The sequence below is a fragment of the Apostichopus japonicus genome, chromosome 17 (genome assembly GCF_037975245.1).
Source record: "Apostichopus japonicus isolate 1M-3 chromosome 17, ASM3797524v1, whole genome shotgun sequence".
In the NCBI taxonomy this organism is placed as follows: domain Eukaryota; kingdom Metazoa; phylum Echinodermata; class Holothuroidea; order Aspidochirotida; family Stichopodidae; genus Apostichopus; species Apostichopus japonicus.
Window position 1 is genome coordinate 31,949,964 of NC_092577.1, and position 21,124 is coordinate 31,971,087.

The 21,124-nt window shown below is 39.0% G+C and overlaps 1 protein-coding gene across 2 annotated transcripts in view; it reads right to left on the reverse strand.

Moving 5' to 3' along the window:
- Window positions 1-1,229: 1,229 nt before the first annotated feature.
- The window catches only part of LOC139984641 (trafficking protein particle complex subunit 9-like), a 28,434-nt gene continuing 8,539 nt past the window's right edge, over window positions 1,230-21,124 (reverse strand). For both annotated transcript variants that reach the window (XM_071998613.1, XM_071998614.1), the window contains 17 exons: window positions 19,257-19,457; window positions 18,474-18,543; window positions 17,795-17,888; window positions 17,186-17,362; window positions 15,188-15,339; window positions 14,587-14,672; window positions 13,828-13,954; window positions 12,528-12,741; window positions 11,210-11,292; window positions 10,865-11,008; window positions 10,155-10,300; window positions 9,704-9,846; window positions 8,978-9,088; window positions 7,976-8,120; window positions 7,125-7,317; window positions 5,394-5,518; window positions 1,230-4,164 (listed from right to left, as the gene is read on the reverse strand). In XM_071998613.1, the coding sequence (XP_071854714.1) occupies window positions 3,979-4,164; window positions 5,394-5,518; window positions 7,125-7,317; window positions 7,976-8,120; window positions 8,978-9,088; window positions 9,704-9,846; window positions 10,155-10,300; window positions 10,865-11,008; window positions 11,210-11,292; window positions 12,528-12,741; window positions 13,828-13,954; window positions 14,587-14,672; window positions 15,188-15,339; window positions 17,186-17,362; window positions 17,795-17,888; window positions 18,474-18,543; window positions 19,257-19,457 (2,397 nt within the window). In that variant the 3' untranslated portion in view covers window positions 1,230-3,978. The remainder of the gene's footprint in view (window positions 4,165-5,393; window positions 5,519-7,124; window positions 7,318-7,975; window positions 8,121-8,977; window positions 9,089-9,703; window positions 9,847-10,154; window positions 10,301-10,864; window positions 11,009-11,209; window positions 11,293-12,527; window positions 12,742-13,827; window positions 13,955-14,586; window positions 14,673-15,187; window positions 15,340-17,185; window positions 17,363-17,794; window positions 17,889-18,473; window positions 18,544-19,256; window positions 19,458-21,124) is intronic.

Consider the following 21,124-nt stretch of genomic DNA (forward strand, 5'->3'; position numbering starts at 1 on the left):
TTAAGTGCGAAATGATGCGGTCTTGCAACTTGCTATGACAATCCTGCATATATATAAGCCCTACAAACATTTTCTTACGTGCGTTTAACGTGATCAAGCTTTTACTTTTTAGAGATCAAATGTTACATATCTCATTATTTATCCAACACACATACTACAATCTACATCATGCTGGGGGGGGGGGGGGTGGGGGGGCTTTGAGAGGAGTGCCCTCCTCTGTTGTATTGCCGGCTGCTAGTCACATGCTAGATTAAGGGTACATATGTCGAGCCAGTAGGTAAGTAGGTTGCTCATAAATTCCCAGACCAGGTAGAGTATGTTTCGCAGGCTGACTTAATAATTCGAAATTTGCCGACTTACAGAGTTTTTTTTTTTTCTTTATTTTCTTTCCTGACTCTTCCCAGCCCCACATCCCTCTCTTGCCTCCTCTTCTATCCCTCACCTTCCCCCTCCCCCTCTTTATTAACACACAAATCGGATGTTGTCATTTGCTAATTATCAATAACAAGTACATGCCAACTATAATAAAACAAAGTGGCTATTCTTACGACTGTTCGTAAGAATAATTTCCGACTACGCATGCGCAGTTGCTATTTTTATGACAGGAGAACTATTTTTTACGACCAGGAGTAACAATAATTTCCGGTTAGGGTTAGTGTTAGGATTGGGGTTTAGGGTTAAAGTTAGGGTTACCCCTACTACATGCGCAGTTGCTTTATTTACTTTACTGCGCTTGAATTCGCCTTTGTTGTAAGAATAGTTTATAAATAATTGTTACGACTAGTCGTAAGAATAGCCACGGCCATAAAAAAATGAGGGTGAGGAAACACTTTAGTATTGGAGCATATAAGTATATTCTTTTAACGTGTTGCTTTTTAGGTTAAACAGACATAAATTACATGAAATTTAGACCTTCTATCTTTTGAATCTGTACAAAACATGCAAAGTAGGTTATCTCATTTACAACTTACATTGATTTTGACTATTTTACAATTTTGACAGAAAAAGTTTGACATTTAATACATTAATGGATATAATTATACAAAATAATTTTTTTCGTTGTCCACATATTAGACTTTTAAATTTGGATACAATTACAAAGGCCAGACAAAACGGCCACTACTTCCTGTTGCTTCTTCATTATGCAAAAGAATACCACGCTATATACCAAACAATGTTAGAATGGGTTATGAAAATGGGGGAAGTTCAGTGGTTTTAATAACTGGGTTGGGGGGGGGGGGGGTGAGGACTCGGACCCCAGATCCTAAAAAAAACCAGTTCAATATCATCAAGATCATGTGGGAAGTGAATCTCATTATATTAGTGTGGTCTTGCAAATGCTCACTTTGCTCATGTTAGGGGACCCTACTTTAATTCTTGCCCCCCCCCCCCCCCACGAGTGAGATTGAGTATTACTGCTGAACCACAAAACGTAAACCACAGATAAACTGCATAAGGACTACATAAATGGTGGCTGCCTAATGGAGAAAAAAACAAAACATTTCGATGAAGTACTTATTTTGAAATTTGCCCACCATACATACACATTACTCGTCACTAAATGTTATAAATATTCATATGTTAGTCAAATGTTATAAATATTCATTCTTAATGTTATGAATATTCATATAAATATTCATCTGTCTAACACAGCCAGTTGGGAGAGTTTTCCAATCCACTACCCCTAAACTGTCCTCTCATGTGATGCTTTGAAGAACTCGAACTGACAGTATGAACAGTTCCTATCCTTGATAGATACACTTGATAGAAACATGATATTAATACAGCTCATACTGCCAGTAGAACAGGGTTGGGGAAGGAGTGGAAGTACCGCACAAAATGGGTCAAATAAGTTGGGATGTTTTTTCCACCCATAACCTGGTCTATCCAGGTATTTTTTCAAATATTTTTATGACATAAGAATTTAAAGCAATACACATTTATAACATGTATCATAGAAAATGCGACATCAAACATTATTTTAGAAATCAGGGATGGAACAGACCTGCCCTAGGGTTTGCCGATGTTAGTAACATCGAAGAATGGAAACCTTTACTGCAATATATTTATCCATCTATTATCCAAATGATGGAAAACCTCTGGATATTACACTGACAGGCTCAACAATGTAGATACAAGACTGCTCTTTGCGGCCTTTTGATCAAGAGATGCATCTTGACACGCCTTGTAGAACTGCTGGCAAGAAACAAGATGCTGTGTGGCATTCACTACACAATTGTGATGTCCCCCGAATGATGCTGGACCTCGTTATAATGTGTAAGCTCTGCACAGCTACAGGTATATACAGAAATGCTGTGTGTGGCATTGAACTGATACTTTTGACATCTGGAGTGATGCAGAACCTCATTATAATATACAAGCCTTGCACGGCTGCTGTCAAATACAGAGCTACTCTGTGTGGCATTCAATACATAACTGGGATGTCCCCCGAGTGATGCAGGACCTCACTATAATGTACAAGCCTTGTACGGCTGCTGTCAAATACAGAGCTACTCTGTGTGGCATTCAATACATCACTGGGATGTCCCCGGAGTGATGCAGGACCTCACTATAATGTACAAGCCTTGTACGGCTGCTGTCAAATACAGAGCTACTCTGTGTGGCATTCAATACATCACTGTGATGTCCTCTTAGTGATGCAGGACCTCACTATAACGTACAAGCCTTGTACGGCTGCTGTCAAATACAGAGTTACTCTGTGTGGCATTCAATACATAACTGGGATGTCCCCGGAGTGATGCAGGACCTCACTATAATGTACAAGCCTTGTACGGCTGCTGTCAAATACAGAGCTACTCTGTGTGGCATTCAATACATAAGTGGGATGTTCCCCGAGTGATGCAGGACCTCACTATAATGTACAATCCTTGTACGGCTGCTGTCAAATACAGAGCTACTCTGTGTGGCATTCAATACATAATTGGGATGTCCCCCGAGTGATGCAGGACCCTACTATAGTGTACAAGCCTTGTACGGCTGCTGTCAAATACAGAGCTAGTCTGTATGGCATTCAATACATCACTGTGATGTCCCCTTAGTGATGCAGGACCTCACTATAATGTACAACCCTTGTACGGTTACTGTCAAATACAGAGCTACTCTGTGTGGCATTCAATTCATCACTGTGATGTCCCCAGAGTGATGCAGGACCTCACTATAATGTACAAGCCTTGTACGGCTGCTGTCAAATACAGAGCTCCTCTGTGTGGCATTCAATACATAACTGGGATGTCCCCGGAGTGATGCAAGACCTCACTATAATGTACAAGCCTTGTACCACTGCTGTCAAATACAGAGCTACCCTGTGTGGCATTCAATACATAAGTGGGATGTCCCCCGAGTGATGCAGGACCTCACTGTAATGTACAATCCTTGTACGGCTGCTGTCAAATACAGAGCTACTCTGTGTGGCATTCAATACATAACTGGGATGTCCCCCGAGTGATGCAGGACCCTACTATAGTGTACAAGCCTTGTACGGCTGCTGTCAAATACAGAGCTAGTCTGTATGGCATTCAATACATCACTGTGATGACCCCTTAGTGATGCAGGACCTCACTATAATGTACAAGCCTTGTACGGCTGCTGTCAAATACAGAGCTACCCTGTGTGGCATTAAATACATAACTGGGATTGTGATCTTTGCTGCATGATGCCGGACTATACTTCCCCATACAAGGAAGATGTAGCACCAATGTAGTTATGTGTCTGTTTGCAGGGTTTCTTTCCATTAAACTAAGGTTTCCTTCTCTTAATACACAAAAGGAGGGCGGCTCTTCCCAGAAATGTCAACCTTCCAAAAACACAAAGAAACCTACAAAGGCTTCTCCTTAATTAAAGGTTCTACAAGTTGTTAGATTTCCAACAAACCATCGACATCTTCCGGAAGCCAGAGCGGTATGACATACCACTGTTATAATTGCATGTTTAGTTATTGCACACTTAAAACAGGTTTAACTATTCTGCTACGATGACGTCGATGGGCGGCCTGAACCTCCAAAGTCTACCACTCTTGACATCTTGCGGCGAGTCCGGCAAATCGTCGGTGGCCTTCCTCTGGAGACAGGTTAAAGTTATCTTGTAATGGCCGGGATACAAGTACGTGAATGTACATACGTGAGAAGGGAGGGTTGCAGCCGACAACTGGAAGAGAAGAGAAAAACAAATTCGTTTTATAGTAATAATAAGTAATATTTATACAAAATAAAATAAAACTGTTAGCAAACTGCTTATCCACTAGAGAGCCTGTGTAATAGAATGTGTAAAAGTAAGTTGGCCTAACGTTTCGATCCTAGCAGGATCTTCTTCAGAGGCTAAAAAAGAGAAAAGCCTCTGAAGAAGATCCTGCTAGTATCAAAACGTCAGGCCAACTTTTACGTAATATTTATACAGCGCATTATCAGCAAAGCAGCTCAAAGTGCTTTATAAATGTAAAACCGAAAAACAAATAGTAACAAAAACTTAAATATTAAATATATAGAACCAATAAGGCATAAAATGTAAAAGCCTCAGCAACAATAAAACAACCGTACTAAACGATAGTAAAAAAAGCCCTAAACGCATATAGTCCAATACAAATTCAGAGTATGAAAATAGTAAAATAGCTATAAAACAAGAATACACAAAAGATTAAATCATAGTCAATGTTTAAATATAAATAAGTATGAGAAACAATAGTACAGTAAGACTGTACTATTTTTTTTTTAATACTGAAAATTATACTGAAAATTATCAAGGATATAATATCTATCAAACGCAACCAAAGAGATTACATTCATGTTGAACAGCTCCCCCTACACGAGTGAGAAAATTATGCTGTTTCTTTCGAAGATATTCAAGTTTCAAACGCTTATACACCTCAACACAGGGAATTAACATTTACTGTTTTCCGACCCCGTTTTAATGAAAGCTTTAGGTAGACAGGACCTTGGAGGAAAGGGGAAAGGGGTGGTCAGGGAGGAGAGGAGAGGGTATTTTGAGGGAGTGGCTCCAAGAGGTTGGGAAACCATGTTCTAGAATGCCTTATGATTTTTTTTTACAGTAAGATTGTAATATTGAAGTTCTTATATTCATTAACGGCCTCTAGCATATGGCAAATATGCAAAAGAAAAAGAATACAGGATAAATATTGTCCAGCTTGATGGCACAAGATAAGTGACATTCCCTACTGGTTGTTAAGGCAATGTGAAGCCCTATCTTCAAACAGTCTTGCATGGGAGAGTGTGTACATGCCTACAGCTTTGCTGACTTTTTAATAGAAAATATACAAGGTCCTACTAACAAATGTGGAACCAAAACAAAATAATACAGCCAACATGCATAGCTACCAGAGAAGCGATAGCGTATCTCTTAAAACTTTTCTTCAGACGCACCATTTGGAATTGACTCTGGAAGCACCCCACGCATAAAATACTCTCAGAAATGTCTGGAGTCACAGCACCGTTGCAATTATCTTGGAATGGACAAACTTCAAACTGGACCGTGTCTGAGTGGGCATCTAAAAAAGGGACGAAGATAAAGCTGGATAAACTGACAGAAAAATCTAAATGACAACATTGTAAGCAACAAGAGATAAACTTTGAGCTCTTCTAGCTCAAAATCTAAATGGTCATAGTGGCAAAAGTTGAATGTGCTGTGATAGCCCCAGTCATCAGCTATCATATGGTGGGTAGGACATGTCAGTTAAAAACTTGTCAATTAATATCTACGCTCCATCCACCTTGGAAAATGACAAGTTTATGTGTGTAAGTTGTCCATGGGGAGCAATTAATTTTTGTGTTACACCTTTATTGTTATAATTGGGTTGCTTCACACAGCTGCTGTATGCCTGTGGACATGGACACCAATTATAACAAACCTAATTATGGAACCCATCAGTACCCAAACCTAGGATTAAATATGTGCTCCTTTTGAAAAATTGACAAGGAGTCAATCGAGACACCTTTTTTGGGACTGCTACGTAACGGCCAATTTTTATCCTTAATGTCGAAATGCGTATCTTAAAATAAGCAATTCTTTTTCTCCAAACAAGATATCTTTTTCGGTTTTGGCAACGCTTACTGTCACCCTTACAACTTTTTAATTATCCACTGATACAGAAATCTTAAACAGTTACCTATTGCAAGTGTTACAATGAATATCACATAATCATTACCTACAGAAGGTGTTACAGAAATCTTAAACAGTTACCTATTGCAAGTGTTACAATGAATATCACATAATCGTTACCTACCGAAAGTGTTACAGAAATCTTAAACAGTTACCTATTGCAAGTGTTACAATTAATATCACATAATCGTTACCTACAGAAGGTGTTACAGAAATCTTAAGCAGTTACATATTGCAAGTGTTACAATGAATATCACATAATCATTACCTACAGAAGATGTCACAGAAATCTTAAACAGTTACATATTGCAAGTGTTACAATCAATATCACATAATCGTTACCTACAGAAGGTGTTACAGAAATCTTAAACAGTTACCTATTGCAAGTGTTACAATTAATATCACATAATCGTTACCTACAGAAGGTGTTACAGAAATCTTAAACAGTTACCTATTGCAAGTGTTACAATGAATATCACATAATCATTACCTATCGTAGGTGTCACAGAGACCTTAAACAGTTACCTATTGCAAGTGTTACAATTAATAAGGGGTTAATCAACGGTCTAGCGTGCGTTACTCACAGGATTAATGCACGATCGGGGGATAATGCAAGCGATGCACGAGGGCGGAGCCCGAGTTCATCCAGCGATAGCATTAACACCCGGAGTGCATTAATCATGTGAGTAACGCACGCTAGACCGTTGATTAACCCCGTTCATTCATACACTACCATTTGTGTGGGGGAAAAATCATAAAACAAAACATTTTTGGTTACATATAACCAAAGATTTATTAAAGTGATGCCCCGTAATTTCACCGTGCGTTACTCACAGGATTAACCACGGTCAGCTGACCTGAATGGACCAATAGGATTTAGGAATCTTTACTAGGTATGAATGAATATCACATAATCGTTACCTACAGAAGGTGTTACAGAAATCTTAAACAGTTACCTATTGCAAGTGTTACAATGAATATCACATAATCATTACCTATCGTAGGTGTCACAGAGACTCTCATACTGATAGTCTCGCCCACCAGTATGTGAAAGGTATCGTGTGGATAAAATGATGAACCGTTCATCTCTAAATGCCACTCGATAGGACAGAAATCAATGTTGTCCAGCATGGATTCTGAAATGCTAATCTCAGCTGTAGATGCAAACCCTTCCTTCTCCAGAGCATGGTAAAGAAAAGTGAGTCAAAGAAAGTAGGTAGACTAAATATTTAAAGAAAAAAGGAAGGAAACCTCCGGAATGAAGAACATGACCCCGCTTCATTATTAATCCAGGCTGCAACTTTAACATGTGCAAATCAAAGGTGCTAATGGGACACTTGCCTATCCACACAGTCTTATTGAATTAGTGTTATAATATCTTGCATGATCGTTACAAAAATGGTTAAACCTCAAATGTCAATTTTGGTGAACAAGAAACCCTGCTTGACAGGGAGTAAAGAAGAAAAACATCAAGAGGGGAACACGCCTCTGTTATGATCAATAATACAGACGTAGTAATTTTTTAGCTCCTACCTCTCCTCTTCCCCTGTTGGTTTCTTTCTTTCTTTTCTCCATCCCTTGTCTACTAATCCCCTACATCTATCTCTTTGTGTTCACCATGCTCATTAACCTGTCTGTATTCTGTGCTAGGATCGAAACGTCAGGCCAACTTACTTTTACACATTCTCTTACACAGGCTCTCTAGTGGATAAGCAGTTTGCTAACAGTTTTATTTCATTTTGACGTAGTAATTTAAGCGACATGTATGGTTAAAATTTGCTACAGTCTTCGTGATAACGACGACACACGGCGATGAAGAGGTCGTTAATTATTTAGTAAAGGATATACATTGCCACCTGATGTCCACGAGACTGGCTAGTTGTTGTGCATAAAGTTCGTTGACCACTTGATAAAAACCTCTCAGGGTCGATGGCTTCCCTCCTTTAGAATTCACGCCGTCCACTGAAAACCTGTCCACGGTTATTGCCAATCTGTGGATATACATGCATGAATAAGAGATTGAATTTTGTCTTTGTTGTTTCAAAAATAAAATAATATTAGTTTTACCCCCCCCACCCCCTCCCAAAAAAAAAATAATAATATGGTACAAATTATGATTTTTCATATTTGGTTTATAAAGGAGAATGAAGACTATCAAAGCATTTCTCCATCCCACACATGAGCATTAGATGCATTTACTTAACACTCAAAAGTAAACACTTTGCTTAAACACAGAGAGCATTGTGGTCAAGTGGTTAAGGCAGTAGACTGGTGATCTAAGGATTACAGGTCCGAGCCCTGGCCAGATCATTGCGTTGTGTCCTTGGGCAAGGCACTTTATCTCCATTGCCTATCTTCACCCAGGTGTATAAATGGGGACTTGCGAGGTAACTTGTATATATAGTTGCGTGCGCCGGTTTCTGGCTGCACCCTATGGGAAGTCCCCTGGGGACACGTGGTTGTGGTTCACTGTGGTGTGGCGTGTAGGTGTGACAAGTTACCAATGACCAAGGCTAAGTTGTACACGCTATGGTACATTTAGCGCCTTTGAACAACTTCTGTTGAATTTGGCGTTATATAAATGTCTTCTGATTGATTGATTGATTGAACACAAATCGAACCAGTGACATCAGCAATACAAATCCTGGTGCTCTACCAATGGAGCAAGCCTGGGCTCTCTCTGTGGTAAACCATTTTGACCGTTTGTGACAGATTTTCCAGACAGAAAGAAAATTAGAGAAACAAGAACAAAAGATCAGGAAATGTCAAGAACAGATTGGGCCATTCACAAGTAGTAGATATCGCAGGAAAAATGTGATTCAAATTGAGTAAGGGCTAGAAATGTCACCTTTTACATGCCCTTGTCTCCAGAAGGAGATTATTCCCTTCACCGTATTGCACTGTGACCTCGTGAGAAGTAGCGTTTATCACATCCAGCAAGAGATGAAACTGCCTGGGACTGCATTATAGAGAAGAAGATGAATAATAGCAAGACGAAATGGTGAAAGATACCTTAAACTAAAATATTTTATTAATGATATTTTTTTGAGGGGGAAGGGGGATTTAAATCTTATGTCAGACCACACCCATTACCTTTACCAATATTTCCAAATCTTTACTACCAAGTAGCCCACCCACAATCTGAAGAAGAAGAAACAAATATTACATGCAAGCACTTAAGAAAGATTCATTGAATATGGTGGACTGTTTGATAGGTAACATCAAATGTCCAAGATACAATTTTTTTATGTGTATATTTTTGTTTTACGTCTACAGTAGGGTCTGGTGTGAACATGTCAAAACAGAAGCATTTCAATGAACCAACTTGGCTTTGTCTAACTGTTTAAGGGGCAGGTCGAGAGTGGGTTTGGTGTGAACATGTCAAAACAGAGGCATTTCAATTAACCAACTTGGCTTTGTCTCACAGTTTGGGAGGCAAGTCTAGATTGTTGTTTGGTGTGAACATGTCAAAACAGAGGAATTTCAGTTAACCAACTTGGCATTGTCTAACTGTTTAATTAAGGGGCAGGTCGAGGGTGGGTCTGGTGTGAACATGCTATAAAGTGTGACTTACTCTGATGCTGGTAGTGTTGTCCAATGCATGAATGCTATAGAGGGTTTGATTTCTGCTCGTAGCAGTAGGGTTGTTATCCTGCAATAATCTTCCGTGCCACCCTCTCCACCCCTGTAGCGAAATTTCAGAGTTGCTTCGATAATCTGCGAGGAGAAAAGAGAAGAAATAGTCAAAAGGTTGAAGATCCCGACCAACTTTTAGAAGCTAAAGATAAAAATTTACGTAAATAAATTATAAAAAAAAAGTGGTGTAAAATTAACATAACGACCAGTGGCATATCCTTCCAAACGGTCTGTTTATGATTAAAAGCAAAAAGACATTTTTAAAATCCTGAAAATGTTCTTCTTACACGTCAGCATAATCTGTAATATTTAAACATGTTGCAATCTTTATTCAAAGAGAGGCAATTGCATCTTGTTACACAAAAATTAAAAGGAAAGCAGGAACCAACCTTGAGTAGCATTTCTGCATCAAAGTTGTGTGGAAATGATGGATTATAACTCGTCTCTAAGAACATTGTGGACGGTGGCTTTTTAGACTTCCCGTACTGCTTCAAGTCTTGCAGTTTCCGCGGCGTGGGAGTTGTAGGAAAGTTGACTGCAATTTACAGAGAAGACAGAGAGAAGAGATTTTATAAACTATATCTGGAAAGAACTAATGGACATAATCAGGGAAGGGGGAGGGGTTTTGTAGAACAAGAAAAAGAGATGGGAGGGAGGGAGCGGAGAGGAGGGGGATGCGGAAGGGGGTACACTCAAGTAATGGTAGGCAGTTTATGGGGCTCGACTAAAAGTGGGTAGCAACAAAGTTCCAGTGGGCCGTATTATAGTGGACGTCCGAAAATTATCTAAAAATTTTCAAAGCTTGCCAAAGTAGATCCATTAAGTTTTCTTTCTTATTGCAAAGTCCACGGGCATTATAGTTTTCACACATTCTGAGCATCAACTAAGAGAGGTGGGATTTGGTGTTTCAGCCCCCCCCCCATGACGTTACACAGCTGATGGCCCTTTCCCCTACCCCTAACCATTTGTATCGCGACACTGAGGATGGTTAAAAGTGACTCAATCACTTCTTCCTGACCCTGGCCTGACACAGAGCCATTATTCCCTGTTCCAACACCCTCTAGTATGACGGGACCAGTCTTGATTAGTCGGTACTCACCAGGCGACGAAGGGGTGCTGCTGTCATTGCTTACAAAGTTTCCCATTGCTTTAATGTACAGTGTAAAAGATATATGGTGACCGGGTTCCAGGGGAAGCTGTGTCAGTATGTTCTGTTCACTCCATGTGAAGACTTCTTGTACAGCTAAAGAAATAAAAAAAAATTAAAAATAGAAAAATATCTGACCACAGCAAGATGGATTTTTTCATATTTTGTTTTTATAAGCACCTCAAATAAAAGACTGTAAATTGACATGGATAACTTAAAGACAAATGTTCAGAGGAGGAGCAGAGAGAAAATATGGGATGGAAAAGTTCCGATTTTGACAGAGTAATAGAGGCTTACCCTCGTCGTCTTCTTCCAAGAAGATATCGATGGCCTCCACCGGAATCTTGCCGCTGTTTGTCAGTTTGACCTCGCACTCACAGCTGTGAAGCAATGATCATAATGATGATGAATATGGATAGGTTTGACACATAATATCAGTGCACAATAAGAATTGATAGACTACAAATATTGTAATGTACACTTAGATCAATCTGGCTATGTCTGCAATAATTCACTCACTGATCCCCCCCCCCTCCCACCTCAGTATCCTCTTGCTAAATAACTGCCCTCTTCTTATCTCATAATCCCCTCCCCATATTACTTTCTTGTGACTATCCCATCCTCTCATTAACCACTCCCTCATTTCACTCCTCATTACCGCCTGCACCTTGCCCCTCCCCTAATTCCCCATCCTTATTCCCCTCTCCTCAGTTCCCCCTCTCCTCTTTCCCCATCTCCTCACCACCCCTCTCCTCATTCCAACTCTCAGCATTCCCTTCTCCTCATTCCCCCTCTCCCCATTATCCTCTCCTCTCACCCCCTCTCCTCATTATCCTCTCCTCTTACCCCCTCTCCTCATTCTCCTCTCCTCATTGCCCCTCCTCATTCCCCCTCTCCTCAATCCCTTCTCCTCACTCCCTTCTCCTCACTCCCTTCTCCTCACACCTCTCTCCTCAACCCTCTCATTGCCCCTCTCCTCATTCCCCTCTCCTCACTCCCCTCTCCTCATTATCCTCTCCTCTCACCCCCTCTCCTCATTCCCCCTCTCCTCATTATCCTCTCCTCTTACCCCCTCTCATCATTCTCCTCTCCTCATTATCCTCTCCTCTTACCCCCTCTCCTCATTCTCCTCTCCTCATTGCCCCTCTCCTCATTCCCCCTCTCCTCACTCCCTTCTCCTCACTCCCTTCTCCTCACACCCCTCTCCTCAACCCTCTCATTGCCCCTCTCCTCATACCCCTCTCCTCATTCCCCTCTCCTCATTCCCCTCTCCTCATTCTCCTCTCCTCATTATCCTCTCTCATCATTATCCTCCCCATTGCACACAATGTCAAGCACTAATGTTCACAAATATGTTATTTTCTTGTTATATGGTCCAATGACGATAGGTTTAGAGCCTTGAGAGAGTCGGATACTTCTGCATTTATCATTTTTTGGAAGAATAAGCTCACAATAGGAACCGAACCAAAAAACAACTAGATTCGGCTGGCAGGCAGCGAGAAAAAGGCTTAACAAGAAGAAGAATAATGACATAACTGTAAATCTGCAGTAACTGTCAGTCCAAAAAAAAGAGAAAAATCTCTGTTTTGATTGACAATTGTCACTCAAACTTTACCTTTCTCCGGCCATCAATGAGACATAAGCGGAACAACTGACGCTGCCCTCCTTCTGGTCCAAACTGAGGAACTGTGTAGCTTTGGGGAGAGTGGTCGAGACCTTCATAAGGGGTAGGGGTGGAACCACGTTGACCAGAATGTGTGGTTTGTCAATTGCTGGTAGGGATGCTAATCGGCAATGACTTTCAACTCCGATAATGTTTGTAGTATAACCTGTACGGGAAATCAATAATAATATATTTCTTTCAGCATTTTGGATGTTGACTGATGACAAAATTGGTACGACCCAATTGAATCAGCAAACCGAATACTGAAGAAAAATCCCCCCTCCCAATTTTGTGTTTGTTGTTTATAGATGATGACAATTCAGTTTTACAATATATAAATATTCACTAAGAAAGAGGAGACTGTCAGCCTACATCACTGCCAGGCATATATACCAAGTAAGTGACTGATTGGCTTACAAACAACTGTTACAGTCTCCTTGGACACCTAAAGGCACTACAATAGTATATGAAGAAACAACAGATACATCTCAAATAGGGTGAACTTTACAGATATCAGATTACAAAAAGATACAGCAGATTCATAAATCAAAACCTTTCAAAGCTTTCTTACATTCCTGGTTTATAAATTGCACTTTCCTGTCACAGCTAACATTTGAAGTACTTATTCTGTTTCAATAACCTGCGACGTGGTCACATGCTATTGCGACAAAAGTTACACTGCATTATGTTGGAATCAATCACTGTTAATCACTCGATTGCTACAGGCACTAAAAGATGATTGCGTAGTAAAAAGCAAGCCACTTACTGCCGGACTAAAAATTCCCCGCCTAAACTAAACCGTTGTAACATGGACAATTGTGGATAGTCCAGCAGTGCGCATGTGCTCGAGTCTAACACTGATCAAGATTTTGCGAGTTTCGGGTCGCGTTGGATCCGGGAATCTCAACATGTAGGGTTTCCTGACTGACTGACGGACTGGCTGTGTGCAGCAGTTCACCAATAAAACTGTCCAGCGTCGGCAAATGTAACCAATTAAGGGAAATCATTTTTCGTAGTGACCCTTTTAACATGCAAGAAAGACATTCGTTGTCCGCACTTACCTTGTTGACGAGTTCAGCGTGCCAGATTCAACTGTGAGTTTGTTGCTCTCAGCGACGATCGAAAGTAACAACGGTCGAATTTGAGTAGGGTGGCAATTTTGTGCGGGCATTGTGCGCTGCGGGCTTAAACACAACTTGCTAGATTTTGCAATTTATTTTTGTAAAAATCAATATTTTATTTGTGTTCTTACCTGTAATTTTGAGAGTACCCTGTGATTTAGGTGTGCCTAGGATGGAAACAGTGTGTATCCCAGAACCACAGGGGAGAGTAATGGATGCTGGTATGGAATCAAAACTTGGACCTTCAGTCAAAAAACCCTTTAAAACAAAAACGAGAACAGTATAAAGAAGCATTTTTTGAACAATTTGAAGTTGAAACAATTTGAAGTTGAAACAATTTGAAGTTGAAACAATTTTTAAAATTGGAGTGTTAGCTCAGTGGTTAACTTGAAACAAAGTTCGGCGTCATTCGGATCTTAAAACAAAGTTCGGCAACATTCAGAACTTAAAACAGAGTTTGGTGTCATTTGGAACTTAAAACAGAGTTTGGTGTCATTTGGAACTTAACATAGAGATCGGCGTCATTCGGAACTTAAAAAAAAAGTTTGTGTCATTCAGAACTGAAAACAAAGTTCGGTGTCATTCGGAACTTAAAACAAAGTTCGGTGTCATTCGGATCTTGAAACAAAGTTTGGCGTCATTAGGGACTTGAAACAAAGTTTGGCGTCATTCGGAACTTAAAAAAAAGTCCATTGTCAATCGGAACTTAAAACAAAGTTTGGTGTCATTCAGAACTTAAATGAAAGTTCATTGTCTTTCGGAACTTAAAATAAAGTCCATTGTCAATCGGTTATTCCCAAAGATACCTTTGACAAAATTTGCAGCATTTAACTGCCGATTTAAGTAAAGATTTTTTTATATAGATGTTGGCCCTTTCTTTCAAAACTTACCAGATTTCCAACTTTCAGTTCAAATGGCAAAGGATTGAAAACTTCCATTGAGACTTCACATACATCACCCGCTACCCACTTGAACGCTAAAGCAAATAAAGAAAGAAAGAAAAGAAAGGCAGGTGATGGCAGGTGAAGTAATAAACTACTTTATATATCAGAAATTATTTTATCAAAATTTATGAAGGTTATCAATCCCTGAGATAATTTTTACTTTATCTACCACTCTTCACTGTACACTGCATGCAATAGTCCAAATCAACCATACTGAAAATATGAAATAATTCTGAACCCGTATATCTAATAGAAACAGACAATCCATACAGCTGGGACACTGTCATTACAAGTCATTATGGGGACTCGAAAGTACAGATTATTAAAATTAGCCCAGACTTGGTGAATTCCTCGGCTATTAAAACAAACGTTTGGGGTCACTCGGTCAAACTTGGAACCTTTGAACAAACGATACGCACATTCAAAATGTGTGATATGGATTTGGGAATAGCAAAAGTGTTGCGGCCGGGCGTATCGGGGTTTTCTTTCTTTGATTTTTTGCATTTTTATATTTCTGATGTTATATTAGATAAACTTGATAACTCACAAACCATCGACTTCTTCTTGTAAGGATCTTCTCTGGTTTGAAGAGGGGAATATATAAAGGGACTAGATGAAGTATCTGGAGATAACAAAGCGCTCTTTCTTCTGATAACGTGAGGTGAAAGTTGACTTGAAAGAGGTAGTAGTCTGAATGATCTGAAGAAAATAATAATATCAAATCATCAAAATCTTTCAACTTTTTCTGAAACTTACGACTTTTTTTATTTTTTTATTATTGTCATCTTTAATGAGGGTAGTCCTGCTCAGTGTAGAAGCAATGCTTTCCAGAGGAGCCCTCAAGCGACTGAGTGGGGTCTTTGAACACAGCTGATACCTGTAAGGTGTACCTTGCAACAAAAACTTGCGATTATACTCCATTACACCACGAATCTCAAGAAAAATCAAACTTGAATAGATTTAAAGGTTCCCTCAAAAACAAAGAGAAGGTGCAACACAATGTCCTTCATTGTAATGGTGGGTTGGCTTTGTGTTAATCATAATTGCTGCATTTTTACATCACCTTTGAGTAAGGTATTTTACACTACAAGAGACAGGCCAACATAATGGCAAAATGCTTATTAAAGTATGATCATAATTCAGCTTTATAAATATCTCAAATCCACAATTCTTAGTAGGAAACACCACCGGTCTTCACCAGAGTTTTAGGAAACAACAGAAGCGAAAAAAAGTTAGCTTATCATCGACCCTGCACCATCTTCTAACCAAAGGATGACAAACATTTGCCAGTTCAGGAAACTGCAAGTGTCGGAATTTCACCGATAAATACAAATGTTCGTGGACTAGAAGGAAACGCTGACACAAACAGCACCACAGAGCTGATGTTTATACCGTAGATACTTTGAAACATTTACCACGATTGGCAACTATTTGTTATTGATCTTTGTCATGGTGATGGCATTTCATACTCACTTTACTGTAAGGAATACTCTGAATGGATGGTATCTAGGGCAATGTGAGTATACCACAAAAAAGGGCATTGCTAGCTGGACACAGCAAAAAGGTCATACCAGACATATTTTACAAAATTAGCATGACATGCTAACTGTTGGTCATGGATATAAACGTCACCATCGATTTGTTTCATTCTCTTAATACTTTTGATACTGCAGTGAATGCAATGAATGTTAACAATTCACCATAGGCAGACTTATGATAGAAACCGTTCATACTCACTTCACTGTAGGGAATTTTGTGAATGAAATGGTATTGGTGGAAGAGAGTATATGACAAAATGGGAGCAGCTAGGAAGACACAGCAAGAAGTTCATACCACTAATATATTCAAAACTAATATGAATACCAATTATTTGTCATACATATTCAACGTCAATGTCATACTTATTCAAATCAATGTCATACATATTCGATTCAATGTCATACATATTCAATGTTTGCATCAATCTGTCAGCCAGTTGGGACAATTTCCTACTGCTAATACCTCTCTAAACTGTACTCCAATATCTCATGCTTCAAAGCACTGGTATTGACAGTACAGACAGTTCCTATACCTTGATCTGATAGAAACATGATATTCATACTGCTCGTACTGACAATACAAGTGCTCTGAAGTGGGACAGTACAGTATAGAAATAAATTGTCCCAACTGGGTGAAACTGTTCATTCTACTGAATACTTTCCATACTGCAGTGAGTGCAGAGAATGCTAAACATTCTTCACAGACAGACTTATGATAGGGACCACTCATACTCACTTTACTGTAGGGAATATTCTTAATGCATGGTATGACAAAATGGGAGCAGCTAGGAAGACACAGCAAGAAGTTCATAACACTAATATATCCAAACTAATATGAATACCAATTATTTGTCATACATATTCAATGTCATACATATTCAATTTAATGTCATACATATTCAATGTTTGCATTGAAATCTGTTCATTCTCCTGAATACTTTCCATACTGCAGTGAATGCTAAACATTCATCACAGACAGACTTATGATAGAGACCGCTCATACTCACTTTACTGTAGGGAATATTGTGAATGGTACAGGAGGGAGGATAAGACCAGAGTCCACGCAGAGAGGCTGATGCGTTCCTGGTTCTTCGTTGGTAATCGCCTCCAGGGTTGAGACGGCTTCTGCGAGGTCAGATTCGGACAGGTCATCGTGAAAGCCGTGCAGAAGGAATGATAGATACCTGAAGGAAAGAGGAAGAGAGAGGTTGACCACGGACTGAGATAAAAGATGAAATCAAATCAAAACAAATTGATAAACTGTTGTACAACGGTCGGCTGGATTTAATCTCTGGATACCTCAATGGCCAGTGTTGAATTTGCTTTCGATACAGTTGCTGCATCTTTGGGTCAAAACGAACATGTAAGAGCATTTTCTATCGTCGGCATGAGAGATTTTGGGTGAAATTTGGTGACATTTTTTTATGGATGAATCTGAAAACAGCACTGTCAGTGAATGTCCTCATGGCATATTGATATTAATCAATGGCATATAAGGGGAAAGAACTCTTCAATTGAAAGCATCCCTACATCATTGACAGTAAAAAAGATGAAAGTTGCGGTTGCTTCTACGTTTTAAATATCAAACTCTGAGGACTAATCAAGACCTTTTGTACCTGATAGCAAGTTTCTTGTCCCCCAGCTGTCGGGATGTGTATACTAACTCATTCAGGAGTCTTATCTGTAGGGCCGGCCAGCCGAATCTTGGCTCTGCAAACATGGAGAATAGAAGAACATATTGACATGCTTAAAATTGTAACAAGCATTGCACTGCAACTCACATAGCAGTTTTCCCCTCGGTTTTGTTACGTATATATATATATAAACATACATGTATGTCTATATATATATATATATAAACATACATGTATGTCTATATATATATATCTATATATATATATTTATATATATATGTATGTCTATATGTATACAAGTATAATGGTAAGATAATTAGTAAATATGGGTAACTTCTAAGATAACAATTTCTTATATTTTCAATCTGAATGGTGAAACAGAGCTTCATATTTTAATATCCTGTGGCAAATGAATTGCAGAGAGACAATTTCATTAACTCAGATGTTTACATTCACTGATATATTGGTCTAACATTCACACCATGTCGGTGAAATAATTTAATAATTTTAGGAGCCGTTTTTGCAGAAAGGTTCCTTTCAGCAACCTTTCTACATCATGTCTTTCTCATGCTAAAATAGGAATGCATGACCTCTGCAACAAAACAAACATGTTCTGAGGAAAAGTGCAAAGTAAATTTAGGGTACATCCCTAATGTCTCACCTTTTCTGATATCTCGAGAATCTAGTTTCAATTTGTAACCGTCCATTGTCTCCAGAAGCAGGTCATGACACTAGCCAAAAAAATATATGAAAATATGAAAATCGAAGAAATTCATCCTTGAGATTTTCAATTTGCTTCTACTTTATCTTCGAGTTGGCATTTGCTTCTACGAGAGAAATTTGATTTATTTTTTGTTCGAATATGGGATGAGGGGAGGGGTGGGAGGAAAAGGGCAGATGGGGAGATAATTAATTGGCGTATCATTAATTAAGAAAATCAAATGTAAAAAAAGAAAAAGATGCATGAATTAAAATTATTGCTCCGTGAGGTGAAAATTAGTGATCTACATACACAGAGCAAAAACAGATTGTTTTTAATTAATTTCATAAGAAGTAACATATTTTGCTTGACGGAATAATTTATCCGGTGATAGCATTGCAAAACGCTATACAATATGGCCTAAATCGCTACACAAGTGATGTCTTGTAACGCAGGGACCATCACACGTTATAAGAGACAAAATTTCAGACACGTCAAAACTGCTGAACAAAATTTGAACAATAAAGTATTTCACTTGCTCGATAGTCAAATTTCTTACAAAATCCAAACATTTCTTTCCCATCCAGAGAAATGTATTATATAAACAAAGTAGCAAAATCAATCACACATTTTTTTTTCTTTAATTGCTTTACTAGAAGCTCATTTCAATAGACCCCTGCTAGGACTCAACTTTAAGGGGTTGGTTAATATACGATGGGTGGCATATACATATATCTAACTCACTGAATCCCACATGGGGGATGTGTTGTGTCGACTTCCGCACTGCATGGCAGCCACCCTCTTGAAGAAAGCGGCCTTCCGGTGAAATCCTATCATTTCGTAGAGTCTGGAGAGCGCCACGTACCTCTGGATCTTCTCGTTGATTGTGACGTTCAGATTTATGTAGACAATGTTCTGAAGAAAATCTGCAGCTTCCATTGTTTTCTACAATTGAGAAGAGTATAAACCAAGCTAATATTTCCATGGCAACGTACACGTAAGATTGTTATCTCACTTCCACTTGCATTCTCCATAGAACTCTTTTTAACAAGCAGACTACAGGAATGTTAGAAAATCATCTCTGACAACCGAATGCATGAAATGTTCAAAACGGAAAAAGAAAATAGAAAAGTGAAGGAGCAGAAAAAAAATTTAAATGAGCAAGACACTACCGCACCACTATACTAGGCTTCTTGATAACCCAAGACTCCGATGGAAACCACTGATGAATCCGCATGAAAGTATCCAGTGATCGGACAGATGTGTTGATTAACATGCACAGTATGTAGAGCGTTGTTGTTGGGGGTTTAAAGCAAAGGGCTTGTTTTATTTATTTATTTATTTTTTATTTTATTTTTTTATTATTATTTTTTGCTCAAAGTTGACATTGAATATGGTCTAGGGGTTGTAGGTAATAGGATATAGGAAAAAGGGGGGTAAGAGAGGCTTGGTTAGGGAATTAAAGAGGTCAGGAAGGAACTATAATCGGTGGTCAGAATGAAGTGCATATATGGTATGTCATCCAAATCCTCCAATCCCTTCCTCCTCACCCACAGAACCCTCCCCCCCCCCTCCAACACCCCCAACAACGTAATGCACTTATCAGATGCCTTGTATATCCTCAATCCATACCAGGATTACGTTAAATCAATTATTTTGAATAAATGTAATTGCACGTAAACTTGATTTAGTGGAATGGAATTAGTGAGTGTCCTATAGACTACATGTCTGTATGATGATTACACAGTGTCTTTAAAGGCTCAAAACTAACACACATAAAAAGAATGGGAGCTAAAAAATATAAACAAAGAAGTAAATGAATGCAAATAATGAACAAACCAAACCCAAAGGATGAAATTGCAAAAACAGGATATGAAAAATAAAATAAACTGGAAAGCTTTAAAGGGAAAATTTTTGCACACAACAATTCATGTACGGCATGAAGCAAATTCAGTTCTACAATGGATAAAGGATTCAAACGCTATCTGGAGATAGAATTGTCAAAGCATTAAATATTATTGCCATGGAAACGAATATCATCAGCAGTAGAACCACAAATGGGGAAACACTGTACAGGTCAGGTTTGACCCATTTTGGATGTTTTCTTTTTGGAAGAAACCAACCCCCCTGTCCCTGTAAATGGTACTAACCTTTAACCTCCTATCCCCCCCTTCTCTCCCTCCCACCTGCTACCTCTTCCATTTTCAGATCCACTTTATCACCCTTAAAAGGCATAGCTGGTGGTTTTTCGACATGCTCTAATCCGTTCAAACTTATGTCACTTTGAATATTTACATTGATGTATGGCACATTGTATTATTTTCTTTTGGGAATAGGTAAAAATTGATCAAACCTAGCACCTTTGGACAAGGAATTTGCTATTTCCACAAAAGTTCCTAAGCGCTCACATGACTGCGGGTCACCCTGTGACGTACATGTGCGGAGTCGGTTGAGGAAAACTTTCGATGAAGCCATTCACTTCAGCACTAACACTAGGCCGATACAACACTGTCATACTGTCAATATCAAACTGCCAACAATTGTGTAGGTTGCAAAAACACTTCTGAAAACCAAAATTTAAGTTTCTTTACATTTCCCAGTCATCAAACCGA